The 15,019-nt window shown below is 40.0% G+C and overlaps 2 protein-coding genes and 1 long non-coding RNA gene across 3 annotated transcripts in view; 1 reads left to right on the forward strand and 2 right to left on the reverse strand.

Annotated features, from left to right (window-relative positions):
- The window catches only part of LOC138305922 (guanine nucleotide-binding protein G(q) subunit alpha), a 29,242-nt gene extending 18,124 nt beyond the window's left edge, over positions 1-11,118 (reverse strand). The window contains exon 1 of the mRNA XM_069246212.1: positions 10,580-11,118. Within this exon, the coding sequence (XP_069102313.1) occupies positions 10,580-10,700 (121 nt within the window). The 5' untranslated portion in view covers positions 10,701-11,118. The remainder of the gene's footprint in view (positions 1-10,579) is intronic.
- Positions 289-1,578, forward strand: LOC138306372 (uncharacterized). The gene is made up of 2 exons (XR_011205842.1): positions 289-617; positions 1,126-1,578. It is a non-coding gene; the product is annotated as an uncharacterized lncRNA (long non-coding RNA).
- A 2,851-nt stretch (positions 11,119-13,969) lies between the features above and the next one.
- LOC138305876 (octapeptide-repeat protein T2-like) lies at positions 13,970-14,800 on the reverse strand. Its single transcript, XM_069246139.1, has 3 exons — positions 14,757-14,800; positions 14,378-14,527; positions 13,970-14,282 (listed from the first exon to the last, which is right to left on the reverse strand). The coding sequence occupies exons 1-3, from the start codon at positions 14,798-14,800 to the stop codon at positions 13,970-13,972; spliced, it is 507 nt and encodes a 168-aa protein (XP_069102240.1).
- Between the last annotated feature and the right edge of the window lie 219 nt (positions 14,801-15,019).

A 15,019-nucleotide genomic window follows, 5' to 3' on the forward strand; every position in this document is an offset into this window, starting at 1 on the left:
TAACCAAAATGACAAGAGTCTTCATATGTTGAAGGTCACAGGGGTCCAGAGTTTAAATATACATACCGGGGTATATATACTTAACAACACCGCAAGTCAGATGACGTTAAAGCGCATTCGATCTCGTTATCATTTGCTCGAAAGAATTTGGAAATATGAATTGGATTAAGATGAGAGTTCTCTTCGGCTGATCAAACTTCATGCAGATCTTCACTAAAACACTTTTATTCAGGGCTGAAAGTCATGGTCATTTATTGGTTACAACTTCAAAACTCATGCATTACCTAGTTCTTAACCAGTGTTCCAGCTAGGTCGGTTTAGCAGGGCGCGGCGCCCTGCCCTTAATTTCCAGCGCCCTGCCCTTTTTCCTAACGCCCTGCCCTTTTCCCCCATCGCCCTGCCCTTTTTTTCGATTTCCCCATACTGTCCCGATATCGTTGGCCCAAATTCCGGACTTAGCAAGTCTAGCTAACACAACTTCCTGCTTCCTGTTTGCTCGCGCATATCATTGATGTCTTCAACTTCCGACTTACAATAAACAAACTTACAATGTTTTTATCTCGCCAAGAACTCAACAAATCGGCAAAGAAATGTCACGATCTTTTGTGGATGTTCAGGTATGTAGTTATATGCAATTTTCGTCATATATTTTGATACATTTTTGCCTCGATTGCTTCAAAATCGGCGTGGCATTTTCGCGTGTCGGCTTTTCTTTGATGTGCAAAAAGTAAATAAATTCACAAAATAAGAAGCTTTATCGGTCAAGAAGCGAGATTTTGAATTGGCAATTATTATTCTAGGCCACCGATAACACTTTGGAATAGATATATTGTGTAATTTGTCATTTAATTATAGATTTTATGGTAGTCTGAGCCGTGAGGCATGGCTTCGTTAAGTCCAGGCACAAATCATCAAAATACACGGAGTTATTTCAGTCATCGAATTTCTCATTTAATTCTATACATTTATTTAAACTTAATTTGAACAAAAAGTATTACTATAAGCCGTATTTTTCGTTCACAAACGTTAATTCAGAGACATGCAATTTCAAATAATTAACATTGAGAATAAAATTTGAAGAATGGTCCAATTGTTTAATATTTTTGGTTTCTTTTTAATTTGTAGAGCTTCCTTCTACTCCATAGATGACAAATCTGATGCTGACTAGTACTAGTACTCCTGATGTCCAGCGCTAGCTGACACATTTGAACACCTCACAACCAGCCTTATTTTATTGTGTGTCAGTGATTTAGTGATGTGTGACAAATTTCCTAGGTTATATATACACATACTTTTATCAAAGAACTCTTTTTGAAGTCAATTACAATTGTTGTTAACTACTTAATTTGGACATGCAACTTTGTTACAATTTGTATATATTTTTTAATTTCAATTTATTAACTTCTTGATATCATGGATGAAAGTGTTTTTGTTTTAATATTGATAACTTGTAATGTCTGAGAGATGTGTAGGTATGTCTACTGAGTGCATGGTGAGATTACAGGGAGCTGTGGATACATTGTTTTCAACATTTACTAGCTATATAGTTGTTAAATAAATTGAATTTAATTGAAAGAATTTTGTTTCTTCTCTTTTCATTCTGTAAATACATTCAAGCTCATGGATAGAACTAAATTCTGAAACAAAATGGTAAACACATGATCACTTAAAGACAAATTGTGGCAATTTATAATGCATGTACTTATTTGGTAAATGTTACTTGATGCAAGACTGAATGGATTTTGTAAATGACAACACACATTGCAAAAACAAATATATGGAAGATGTTCTTGAAGTAAGACTTAAGGAATCAACAGAGAGTACAGAGACAACTACAGAACTGAAACAAAGCAGATTTTGTGGCATCCTGTTAATCCAAATAAAAAATAAACAAATTATTATCAAAACAGTCAACATTTTCTTTCTTTGTCTCAGACATTTTGGAGAATCCACAAAACACTCCCAAAGTCTACTTGATGCCATAATATAGGTATTGATATTACAATCATTGACGATTATGATGCAATGATATACATATTATACAGTTGTTTCTGATATTAGCTGTATGTCATATATAAAATGCCCTAAAAGTTTTATGTCGCGGAAAAAAATGCCCTTTTTTTGCCCAGCGCCCTGCCCTTTTCAAATCCTAGCTGGAACACTGTTAACTTACCTGACAATGACGGTAAATTGTAAACTAAATATAGTGAAAAGCCCGCCAAATTGTCTATGACAATTTCGAGTTATTATTATTATTCTTCTACACTTTTTTTGTGTCTAAAAGATCTTCGAAATGGTAAGAGGTATGCCAATGGCCTTATTGCTATATTGCATGGCATGAGTTGAAGGGGTGACCGCAACATTTTTAAGTAGGTCAAAAATCTAAGATGGCCGCCATGACGTCATACCTAAAAAGTTTAAAACAGCCATAACTCAAAAACCGTTGAAGATACAGCAAATATTTTTTTATGTTTTATGTAAATCGCCTAAAAGACTCACTTTTATTCAATAACAGCAATTAGGTCAAAGGTCAAACAAAAAAGTTTGCTATGGGGTCAAAGTTCATATCGATGCAGAATGTCATTGTGATGAATTTGGTGTCTTTTATTTTTAGGTAGCACTTCCGGTTAATGCTGTATGCCATTTTGAACAATCCTTTGATCTTTGCTAAATTCCCGCCAAAATGTTTAACATTATATATTGTCAAACTGAATGACTAATATAGTCTGCAATTGCTATAGAAAAGGCCCCTCTAATGTTCTCTAACGTTTGATATGATTTTCATCTTCATCAAAAAAACAAAATGGCCGCTATGACGTCATATCTTAAAATTTAAAAACGCTTATAACTCACTAACAGTTCTTTTCACAGATTTCATCCAATAATATTTTTTGCAGATAATCTTAAGCGTAAACTTTTTCTCTCTACATGTTATTACAAAAAATGGCAACTTCCGGTTTTCGGTAAGGGTCAAATGTTAAAGGTCCTGTTTTTAATAAACTTGAAAACTTTTCTGCTGAAGTTCTGTAAGGTCTAGGATCTTCATATTTCATATATAAGATGTCCAGGGGATGGGCTATAAAGTCAGATACTAGGAATGACCTTGACCCATATTCAAGTTCACAGGGGTCAAATACAATATCATAAATGAATTGTTTAAATGGTCATAATTAACTTATCGTTGGTTTTACAGCTTTCATGCAATTATGTTATTTGAAGATAATCTACAGGGCAATGTTTTTCTAATAATAACTTGTTATAACAAGAGATCCCAGAGGGCTCGAACGAATTTGGAAATATGAATTGGATTAAGGTGAGAGTTCTCTTCAGCTGATCAAACTTCATGCAATTCTTCACTAAAACACTTTTATTTAGGGCTGAAAGTCAAGGTCATTTATTGGTTGAAACTTCAAAACCCATGCATTACCTAGTTCTTAACTTACCTGGCAATGACGGTAATGTAAACTAGATATAGTGAAAAGCCCGCCAAATTGTCTATGACAATTTCTAGTTTTATATTTTTATTATCTGTTTTAGCTATTTTCTTGTGTGATCTTTCAGTTGTCGTGGATTTTTTCTAAAATAATGCTTTTGACATATTCTGTAAGAGAGTTTCGTTAATATTTGAATTGCTTTCGCAGAAATCATAGTAACAACAAACATTTATATAAGATATATGTTTCTCATAAGAATAATAAAAAAAGTGAAAATCACATTAAGTTTTGAAATGTCATTTAAATACGAGTATTTCAGAACGTTTTCACGGATAGGAGCGTCATGTATGCAATCTTGTTACTGTACATATTTTTATTTCAACCACTTCTAACAAACTTATTTACATCCAAAAGAGATATAAAATGCAATACAATACACTTTATTCATTTTTTTATTTCATAGATGTTATGATAATCTCTTCTACACGAAGCGGTAAACGTAATATCTTAGTAGATAAAAACGAACATTATATCCGGATCGTCAAAGCATCTCACCGGCATTTGGTTCTATTTTTAGTGGTTAACGTTAGCGGAAATGGGTCCTGCTAACGATTAACACAAACGATTTCTAACGCAAACGATTGTAAACGCAACTAACGATTAACGATTGCTAACGCAAACGATAACGATTAACGATAAACGATTGCTAACGCTAACGATTGCTAACGGAAATAACGCAAACGCAAACAAAACGCAAATTTGGGAACGTTAAACTGTTCAGGTACTGTATCATAGACACCCTGATGGGGAGTGGATTCACGCTCCATGAACAGATATATGTTCATGCCAACTGTGTTAATACTACTGTGTACGCAATCATAATGAAGTTCATATCTGTATATTTACATGATAATCCCTGTTTTTAAGTATGATTGGTCGCTATGCTAAGACTGTCAATACGCTATAATGTAATCAGACTTTACTTACAAGACCATGTAAATATTTGACAGTTGTCCTGATAAATATGACGAGATATGTTACAAACAAGTTAGTCCATTAGCTGTAACCAGTTATATGGACTATCTAGGATACCCATAATTGTAAGGCCAAAAAATTATATGCAATAGGGTAGGTCGGTCGGGTTTTTTTATTTTTTTTATTTTATTTTTAGGAGGGGTGAGGGAGGGGTCAAGTGGCTTTATAACTACATTAAAAAGTAATTTAATAATACATGTAAGTTGTCTTTCAGGCTTTAGGCTGGCTCGAAGTCTTTATATTTGTCATTACCATATATTCGTAATTGATCTTTATCTGGATAAAGCATGCGTAAAAATCTAAGTTGAAAACTTCATACGCAACATTTTTGTTTTGAAAAAGTGTGATAAAATAGCTAGGGTCGGAAGTAAAAACTAGGGTAGGTAGGGGTACCTGAAACATACATATTTTCTTTTTAGCCTAAGGCACAGGTGTGATGTCTGAGGTAATAATTATGTCAAAATCGAAATATAACATCACACAATTGTCTTGGTAGAAATGTACGTCAAAGCTAAAGCCTGATTTCGCTGTTCTTTTATCGAAAACGAAATTGAAATTTTGGTCTATATGTCCATAAATACTAATTATGTGATAAATAGAATCTTGAACTTAATATGGAATTGATCAAACTTGTTAAATAATTTGAAATGACACTCTATGATTGAACTCGGGTAAGATCTATATCCACTTATATTATTTTGTGCCACAATTAGGGCATGCAACCACGATTCTTTCTGACTATTATAATACAGTATTCGACACAACAAGCACCCAGGGCATTTAAAGATGCTCCATCGCCAACAAATAGTATTTTTTGACAATAAAAAACAGGAGCACACGATTTAGTATTTTTCTTCAGTTACAAAAATTACTTACTTTACACCATTACCACCTTTGAAAAGTTTGAGCTTCTAATTCTTCGTCAAGTTAAAAATATGAAAATTAATTAATTGCATCCCGAAAAAATTCCGACGCACTATATCCTATATGGAATGAAGTACTAATTGCGCCTGCATCAAAGGCTGAATGTATTATTTTTTGTGTTAATTAGACATACATACACACGATTGAACACCAATTATTGTTCAAATAATGAATATCATTCATGCTCTGTCGGCGGTGGAGCATCTTTAAAAAATAGAAAAAATAAAAAGGGGCTAATTAGACAAAATTATTGCAAAACTATACAAATTTGGTCTTCATTTATGCCCAGGCCATGTCCGAGAAAACTAATGTTCAAGTTTTGACGAGTCCCATGCCCAGTGCAAAGAAATATAGTGGTTAATTCCAAAGAAAAGTCATGATCATGAGTCCAGGTCTCGTCTAGTCCCCACAGGAAAGTCATGAGTCCAGGTCTCGTCTAGTCCCCACAGGAAAGTCATGAGTCCAGGTTTCGTCCCCACAGGAAAGTCAGAGTCCAGGTCCCCACAGGAAGTCATGAGTCCAGGTCTCGTCTAGTTCCCACAGGAAAGTCACGAACCAGGTCTCATCTAGTTCCCACAGGAAAGTCACGAACCAGGTCTCGTCTAGTCCCAACAGGAAAGTCGTGAGTCCAGGTCTCGTCTAGTCCCCACAGGAAAGTCACAAGTCAAGGTCTCGTCTATTCCCCACAGTAAAGTCACGAGTCCAGGTCTCGTCTAGTCCCCTCAGTAAAGTCTCGAACCAGGTCTCGTCTAGTCCCCACAGGAAAGTCACGAGTCCAGGTCTCGTCTAGTCCCCACAGGAAAGTCATGAGTCCAGGTCTCGTCTAGTCCCCACAGGAAAGTCTCGAACCAGGTCTCGTCTAGTCCCCACAGGAAAGTCACAAGACCAGGTCTCGTCTAGTCCCCACAGGAAAGTCATGAGTCAAGGTCTTGTCTCGTCGCCACAGGATAGTCACGAGTCCAGGTCTCGTCTAGTCCCCACAGGAAAGTCACAAGTCAAAGTCTTGGCTAGTCCTCACAGGAAAGTCACGAGTCCAGGTCTCGTCTCGTCCCCACAGGAAAGTCATGAGTCCAGGTCTCATCTAGTCCCCACAGGAAAGTCACAAGTCAAGGTCTTGGCTAGTCCTCACAGAAAAGTCACAAACCAGGTCTCGTCCAATCCCCACAGGAACCTCACGAGTCCAGGTCTCATCTAGTCCCAACAGGAAAGTCATGAGTTCAGGTCTCATCTAGTCCCCACAGGAAAGTCATGAGTTCAGGTCTCATCTAGTCCCCACAGGAAAGTCACGAGTCCAGGTCTCATCTAGTCCCCACAGGAAAGTCATGAGTCCAGGTCTCATCTAGTCCCCACAGGAAAGTCATCGAGTTCAGGTCTCGTCTAGTCCCCACAGGAAAGTCATGAGTCCAGGTCTTGTCTAGCAGTGCTGTGGAAAAACTTTGAAATGTGCTTGTCTGTAGGACAAGTGCTTCATCAAAATCTACTTGTCCGAATGACATTTTCACTTGTCGGCAATTTTTGTCAGATGAATAAGTATATGTGACTGTATATATTAGCATACAGCTGTTTGAGGTGTATCTAGATGATTGTCAGAATTGTATTGATGCCGATTCGGGATAATATGACTAACAGACGGTTTTACAAGAACTTAGAAGGCAGACAAAAAATTGAATTAATAATTTTGTATTGAAGTGTTAAAAAAGAATCTTTAGAATCTAAAAGGTCGATATTTTAACTTACTTTCCAATGTGGTAGGTATTTATTTTTAACTCCATTTTCTTCTTGTAAGCTTTTTTTTAGGCGGACGTCGCAAAAAAAACTTAAACAGATTTCGCTGCGACATCTTGTTAATCGATACATATCTAGCCTCTTCATTATGATATCAAGAGACCTCGGATTTATTCATGTTACAATGCTTTACACGTGCATGCGCATTGAAAACGAAAGTCGGGGATTTCCAAGAATGATGCAGAAAGCGAAAGCTTATGATTGCTTCGACGTTTTTAAAGAAACCGTTACGAAAATCAGGCTCTAGAGTCCAGGTCTCGTCTAGTCCCCACAGGAAAGTCACGAGTCCAGGTCCCCAAAGGAAAGTCATGAGTCCAGGTCTCGTCTAGTCACCACAGGAAAGTCACGAGTCCAGGTCCCCACAGGAAAGTCGTGAGTAAAGTTCTCGTCTAGTCCCGTACAGGAAAGTCATAGTCCAGGTCCCCACAGGAAAGTCATGAGTCAAGGTCTCGTCTAGTCCTCACACGAAAGTCACGAGTCCAGGTCTCGTCTAGTCCCGTATATATATTATCAGGACTGTTAGTTTGTTGTTGTATCAAACCTCTGTGAGTCAAAGCTAAAGAAAAATATATGACTATTGACACTATCGATATAAATTTAGCGAGAAACGATATATTTAAGGTATAAGTCATAGTCGGAGTCAGAATTTTTTACTCGTCCGACGGACAAGTGTGATGTAAACATTCACTCATCCGAAAGCCAAATCCACTCGTCTGGACGAGCGGACGATTACATTTCCCCAGCCCTGTCTAGACCCCACAGGAAAGTCACGAGTCCAGGTCCCCAGCGTGCCCCATTACGTACAGGTGTACGTGATTCACGCATCAAAAGTAATATGCACGTACACAAATTGGAAGCAGAGGGTACACTGCACGTACGATAAAATGGGAGTAAAAGCTAATAAAATGGGTGTAAAAACTGAAAACAGTTGTTATATATAATTTATGTATTAAAACTGTCGGAAGAAATGACGAGACAATATCGTCCAGATCTTTCTGTAAGCTGGTTGCTACTGGCGATTTCCCTGCATTTCGATTGGCTGATCATGACGACCCATCGATCTAGGTTATTTCATAACCTGAATAATGTTTCGCTATTTGATTATGGGCGCTGTCACACACTAAAGATCGTAAGGCGTAACACCAATGGTGTTTACTTGTCCGATGTTGTAAACATGGAGCCGTCTAAAAAGCGTATGATTAGCGATTTCTTTGCGAGACTTCTATCACCAAAAGAAAATCCCTGAATGAAACATTGTCTGAAAACGTAGATCAATGTAAGAAACGAGTAAAAAAGTTCCAACCCCAGTGTTTATGATGATTTGATCGGAAACAGTTAACACTATTTAAGTTCTTTAAAATCTACAGCTTTGAGCCTTTCAATGTCATTTTTTGCAGCATGATATCCGACGAATTGGAATTAGAAATGAAAGTAAAATTGCTCTTATGTCACCCAAGGAGTCAATAATTGAATATACTTAAATGTGTCATTGTGTTATGATCAAAGCTTGATGAAATGCTTCATACATATTTGTTAAAATTTTGTTTGTACCCCAAGTTTTATGCTTGTACCCCTCACATTTTCTGAGGAGGGGTACAATTAACCCCTGATGAGAGAAAGTCAGGGGGCACGCTGTGTCCCCAAAGGAAAGTCATGAGTCCAGGTCTTGTCTAGTCCCCACAGGAAAGTCATGAGTCCAGGTCTCGTCTAGTCCTCACAGGAAAGTCACGAGTCCAGGTCCCCACAGGAAAGTCATGAGTCAAGGTCTCGTCTAGTCCCCACAGGAAAGTCACGAGTCCAGGTCTTGTCTAGTCCCCACAGGAAAGTCACGAGTCCAGGTCCCCAAAGGAAAGTCATGAGTCCAGTTCTCGTCTAGTCACCACAGGAAAGTCATAGTCCAGGTCCCCACAGGAAAGTCGTGAGTAAAGTTCTCGTCTAGTCCCCACACGAAAGTCACAAGTCCAGGTCTTGTCTAGTCCACACAGGAAAGTCATGAGTCCAAGTCTGGTCTAGTCCCGTATATATTTTATCAGGACTGTTAGTTTGTTGTCGTATCAAACATCTGTGAGTCGAAGCTTAAGAAAAATATATGACTATTGACACTATCGATACCTTGGCAGACTATCATCAATTAATTGTTATCGACTTGTTGAATTTTCAATCAATTGATCAAGTTGGGTCAAGAGTCAAGAAGTTTTATTTAGAGTCGCATACATGGGGAACATAATAACATTAGCACTGTAGTGCTATTCTTGCGACAAACATATGTAAAAATATCACAGTACAAACAGGTAAAATATATATAGACAGGCAACAATTTAACTATAACAAGCATGCTATAGATACATGGTATTTAGTTGGAAACAGCTATCACAGTTTAGCAGAAATAAGAAAATTTAATTTAAAGGTAATAACTTAATAATTACTCTTGTATATCACACAAATGTTACACAAAAAATGTTAAGACACTGAAGTGTAATGTACATAAATGCTAATATAGCAAAGTGTAAAAATTTACAGGATATACACTACCATAGTGAGAGGCCTACAATCACAATACATCAACAGTCTGATGTTGCACCCTGTATCACAATGTGACAAATCACAGATCTAGAACATTGAGAACCAGATCTATCCATTGACAACTAATACTGGAGATTTATTTTAATATTCTGTTTCTTCATGTAAATTCATTGGAATGTAATTTCTGAATCTATTTATATCTAGCAGGTACATACTGCATCGTCGCAAGAAATCCTTATAATGCTATATCATTAAGTAGGTTTAATTATGATGCTATACATCAGACAAACGCAGTCAAGGTAAAAGCAGCTTTTCTATGTAATCTGCTTAGGTGTTAAGTAAACTGAACAGACCATCACTACTGACAGTACATTGCAACTGTCAACATTTTCTCAAAACTAAAAAGAAACAATTTCTCCGCATCAGCAATTCGTGAAAATAATGAACAAATACACACACCATTATTACGACGGAAGTTTGGCGTTACTGAATTTTTAGATGGCATGGTAAAAATCAACATATATCACGAAAAAACAGTTTCTTCAATGAAAACAACGAGCTAATGAATTCACCCGAATGGTTTCATTTCAAGATGGCGGCCCACATCACGTAACATGCAATATACAGCGAGTACCGGCGTGCATCCGTGTTCTCGCTTTTGCATCGTAAGCCTAGGATTATAAATATAACGAGAATAGATGTAAAATGACGATAAAACGTCAAATTTCGCCGTGACAAGTGCTACTTAACACACAGAATGACATAAGTTATTCAAGATGGCTGCCAGCGGAGGAGCACGGATTGTGGAGCAGTGTAGGCTTGTTTATAGAGGGCTGGGATGACCGTACACTGACAAACATACATCCTTATTTACGTACCTAAAAGTAGAAGTTTCAACTCTCGTCTGGCATCCTTCTTGGCCTTCCTTAATTCTTTCTCTATTTCAGTATTTATCCGTTTTTGTTCCTTCGCTTCGTCGCTCAAACAACACGCCATCATGACTGGTGTGTTTGTCGGCGAGTCTCTCTCTCCTTTCCCTTCTGTCCGAGTCCGACCGACAATTAATTAGTCGGTTATATCCTTGAGCCAACACATGTGAAATTGTAAACGCGATTCTGGTTAGTAAAACCTTGCTCTTGTACCGGTAGCTTCACTACTCCACAACGACTCTACAGACTCGTTCCGGTTTATTTTCCTTGGGTGTGGTGAAAACTCTCTGGAGCTGTAGCGATTTACACTGACTTTCGCGCACCTGCTAAATACTCACATCCGGTCGATCGAATTAGCGAACATTACAATTAACATATAGAATTAATAAAGACTAATTTTCACCAGAGAAATTAACCTTCCCTAGTATAATTGTCAAACCCTGAGAGAATAGGTGACGATGCGCTCATCTGCACAATTGATGGAACAGCTGAAATGTTGAACAGCCAACAGTCGCGATTGCCTGGAGTATTATGGGATGGCTAATAACTAGTTGCATATGAAATGAGCCGGCATTTCATTCACATAGCGCCGAGTCACGGTATGGGCTCCTTGTTCACTAGGCAGTCTTGAATTTGTACAACGATCATTAGATGTATACCGAATCGACATCCCCATTAATCTTATTACGAATACAATTTATTATTAAAACCCATGTTTTATCAACTCAAAAATGCCTCAATCTTTAAAATATTAATATTGTTTAATATTAATATTTTAAAGATTGAGATATTCTAGACCAAACTGACTGTCTATTCTATGTCGCTGGTTAATTAGAATCAGAAACATATATTTTTACGATCAGTAGATGTACCTCTGTATGTGCTTAGGGGTTTTTAGATAAACTTTTAAATATTTAAACACAACAGAATAACTTTGAAATGTTATAAAAGTTCAGTAGTTTTCAGATGGTTCGAGGACGATTTTGGAAAGAAAAAATAATATTTTAACTTATATATTAATAAAACAAAATGCACTTTCGGTTTTGAATGTCTGATTTTCGAAAAACCAGGTAAAATTGCCGATTCTCATGCTTTCAAAAAACATATTAAATAACATCTTTTGGAAAAACTGGTCACATCAAACCATGATATAATGTTTAAACTTTGTATTGATGCAAAAATATTATGTTTAAAAGAATACACTTGAAAGTAGTTAGTCAAGGGAAAATGCCTATAAACCAGAGGTCCCGGTGCCTGTCAACAAAGACAAAGAAGGAGTTTCCAATCTCTATGTATATATGTTTCTGTTAGAATAAGACAATATAATTATAAGAAACATAGTTTTAAAGACTTTGATCACAGCATTCCATTGCATCTTTTCATAACGCGGGTCGGCAAATAAAATATTCTAAAACCAAACGGGCCTATAGCTACCATATTTCAAATTGGTTTAAAAAGATCATAGTTAATAGGCCTATCAATTTGTGAAATAAACTACTAGTTCGTATACAAAGCATAACTTAGTGACATCGATTGCTAGCTAAACCCACAGATATAAGAACACAGACTACATCAGATATTTTCAGTATAAACTTTGGATTCATGAATATACTAGATAAATACTCCATACCGCGATACAGGTGAGAGTCAGTAAAATTTTGCGCTATCGTCTGCACAAAAACTTTATACTATAAATATAAATATAAAATTACATATTCATTAACTTAAATAAAATACAAATATTGACGTTACAACCCCTTACTCCCCTCTCACTCGGCTCCTCTCTGTCCCTTTCTCCTCTCTCCCTCCCCCTCTCTGTCCCTTTCTCCTCTAGATCTCTCCACCCCCTCTCCCTCCCCTAACCCCCCTGTCTGTCCCTTTCTCCTCTCTCTCCCTCCCCGAACTTGCCCTCTCTGTCCCTTTCCCATCTCTCTTCATCCCCTATCACTCCCCTCACTCTCCGTTCCCGTCTCATTCTCCTTTCTCCGTTTCCCCCTCTCTCTTTCCCCTCTCTACATTTCCCTTCTCTCCCTTCACCTTTCTCCGTTTCCCCTCTCTCACTTTTCCTCTCTCTCTCTTTCCCTCTCATCTCCCTTCCCCTCTCTACATTTCCCTTCTCTCCCTCCCCTTCCCCTCTTTCCCTCCCCCTCTCTGTCCCTTTCCCCCCTCTCTCCATCTTCTCTCTCTACCCCTCACTCTCTCTTTCCCTCCCCTCTCCCTCCTCCTTTCTCCCTTTCCCCCCTCCTCCCTCCCCCTCCCCCCCTCTCCCCCTCTCTGTCCCTTTCCCCTCTCTCTCCATCTTCTTTCATTACCCCTCACTCTCCCTTTCCCTCCCCTCTCCCTCCTCCTTTCTCCGTTTCCCCTTCTCTCCCTGTACTTTCTCTCCCCTCTCCCTTTCCCCCTCTCTCCCTTCTTTCTCCCCCTCTCTCCCTCTCTTTCTCTGTCCCTTTCCCCTCTCTCCCATCCCCTCTCACCCTCTCTCTCTTTCCCTCTCCTCTCCCTTCCCCTTTCTCCGTTTCACTCTCTCTTTCCCCCTTTCTGTCCATTTCTCCTCTCTCCCTCCCTTCTCTGTCCCTTTTCTCTCTCTCAACCCCCTATCACTTCCCTTTTCCTCTCTCTTTCCCTCCCCCCTTTCTCCGTTTCCCCCTCTCTCCATTTTTCCCTATCTCCCTTCCCCTCTCCTCTCTCTGTCTTCTGTTCCCCTCACCCCCCTCTCTCTCCCTTCCCCCCTCTCTTTCCACTATCTCTCATTCCCCTCTCAGCCTCCCTTTCTTCCCTTACCATCTCTCTCCCCTCTCCCCTCTCTCTCACTTCCCCTTCTCTCTCACTCCACCTTCTCTCCTCTCCCTCTCTCCCTTTCCCCATTCTCTCTCCCTTCCACTTCTCTCCTCCACCCCTCTCCCCTTAACTTCTCTCTCACTCCCCTCTCCTCATTCCCTTTTCTCTCCTCTTCCTCTCTCCCCCTACTCTCTCTCTCACTCCCCCTTCTCTCCTCTCCCCTTACCCTCTCTCTCACTTCCCATTTTTTACGCCCGTCAACCTCCTCTCTCTCCCCTCTCGCTCACCTCCGTTTCCCCCTCTCTCTTCCACCCTCTCTCTCTTTCCCTCTCCTCTCCCTTCCCCTCTCTACATTTCCCTTCTCTCCCTCCCCTTCCCCTCTTTCCCTTCCCCTCTCTGTCCCTTTCCCCCCTCTCTCCATCTTCTCTCTCTACCCCTCACTCTCTCTTTCCCTCTCCTCTCCCTTCCCCTCTCTACATTTCCCTTCTCTCCCTCCCCTTCCCCTCTTTCCCCCCCCTCTCTGTCCCTTTCCCCCCTCTCTCCATCTTCTCTCTCTACCCCTCACTCTCTCTTTCCCTCCCCTCTCCCTCCTCCTTTCTCCCTTTCCCCCTCTCTCCCTCCCCTCTCCCCCTCTCCCCCTCTCTGTCCCTTTCCCCTCTCTCTCCATCTTCTTTCATTACCCCTCACTCTCCCTTTCCCTCCCCTCTCCCTCCTCCTTTCTCCGTTTCCCCTTCTCTCCCTGTACTTTCTCTCCCCTCTCCCTTTCCCCCTCTCTCCCTTCTTTCTCCCCCTCTCTCCCTCTCTTTCTCTGTCCCTTTCCCCTCTCTCCCATCCCCTCTCACCCTCTCTCTCTTTCCCTCTCCTCTCCCTTCCCCTTTCTCCGTTTCACTCTCTCTTTCCCCCTTTCTGTCCATTTCTCCTCTCTCCCTCCCTTCTCTGTCCCTTTTCTCTCTCTCAACCCCCTATCACTTCCCTTTTCCTCTCTCTTTCCCTCCCCCCTTTCTCCGTTTCCCCCTCTCTCCATTTTTCCCTATCTCCCTTCCCCTCTCCTCTCTCTGTCTTCTGTTCCCCTCACCCCCTCTCTCCCTTCCCCCTCTCTTTCCACTATCTCTCATTCCCCTCTCAGCCTCCCTTTCTTCCCTTACCATCTCTCTCCCCTCTCCCCTCTCTCTCACTTCCCCTTCTCTCTCACTCCACCTTCTCTCCTCTCCCTCTCTCCCTTTCCCCATTCTCTCTCCCTTCCACTTCTCTCCTCCACCCCTCTCCCCTTAACTTCTCTCTCACTCCCCTCTCCTCATTCCCTTTTCTCTCCTCTTCCTCTCTCCTCCCCCTACTCTCTCTCTCTCACTCCCCCTTCTCTCCTCTCCCCTTACCCTCTCTCTCACTTCCCATTTTTTACGCCCTTCAACCTCCTCTCTCTCCCCTCTCGCTCACCTTCTCCCTCGCTTTAATAAAACGAAAATATTGTTATTATATATGAAGAGGGCGTTTATAAGGTATAAGGACACATTATCACAGACAAAAGTATGGAGGACACAGTATCACAAACAACAGTATAGAGGACACTGTATCACAAACAAAAGTATGGAGGACACAATATCACAGACAAAA

The sequence above is a fragment of the Argopecten irradians genome, chromosome 13, assembly GCF_041381155.1.
Source record: "Argopecten irradians isolate NY chromosome 13, Ai_NY, whole genome shotgun sequence".
NCBI classification, from domain to species: Eukaryota; Metazoa; Mollusca; class Bivalvia; order Pectinida; family Pectinidae; genus Argopecten; species Argopecten irradians.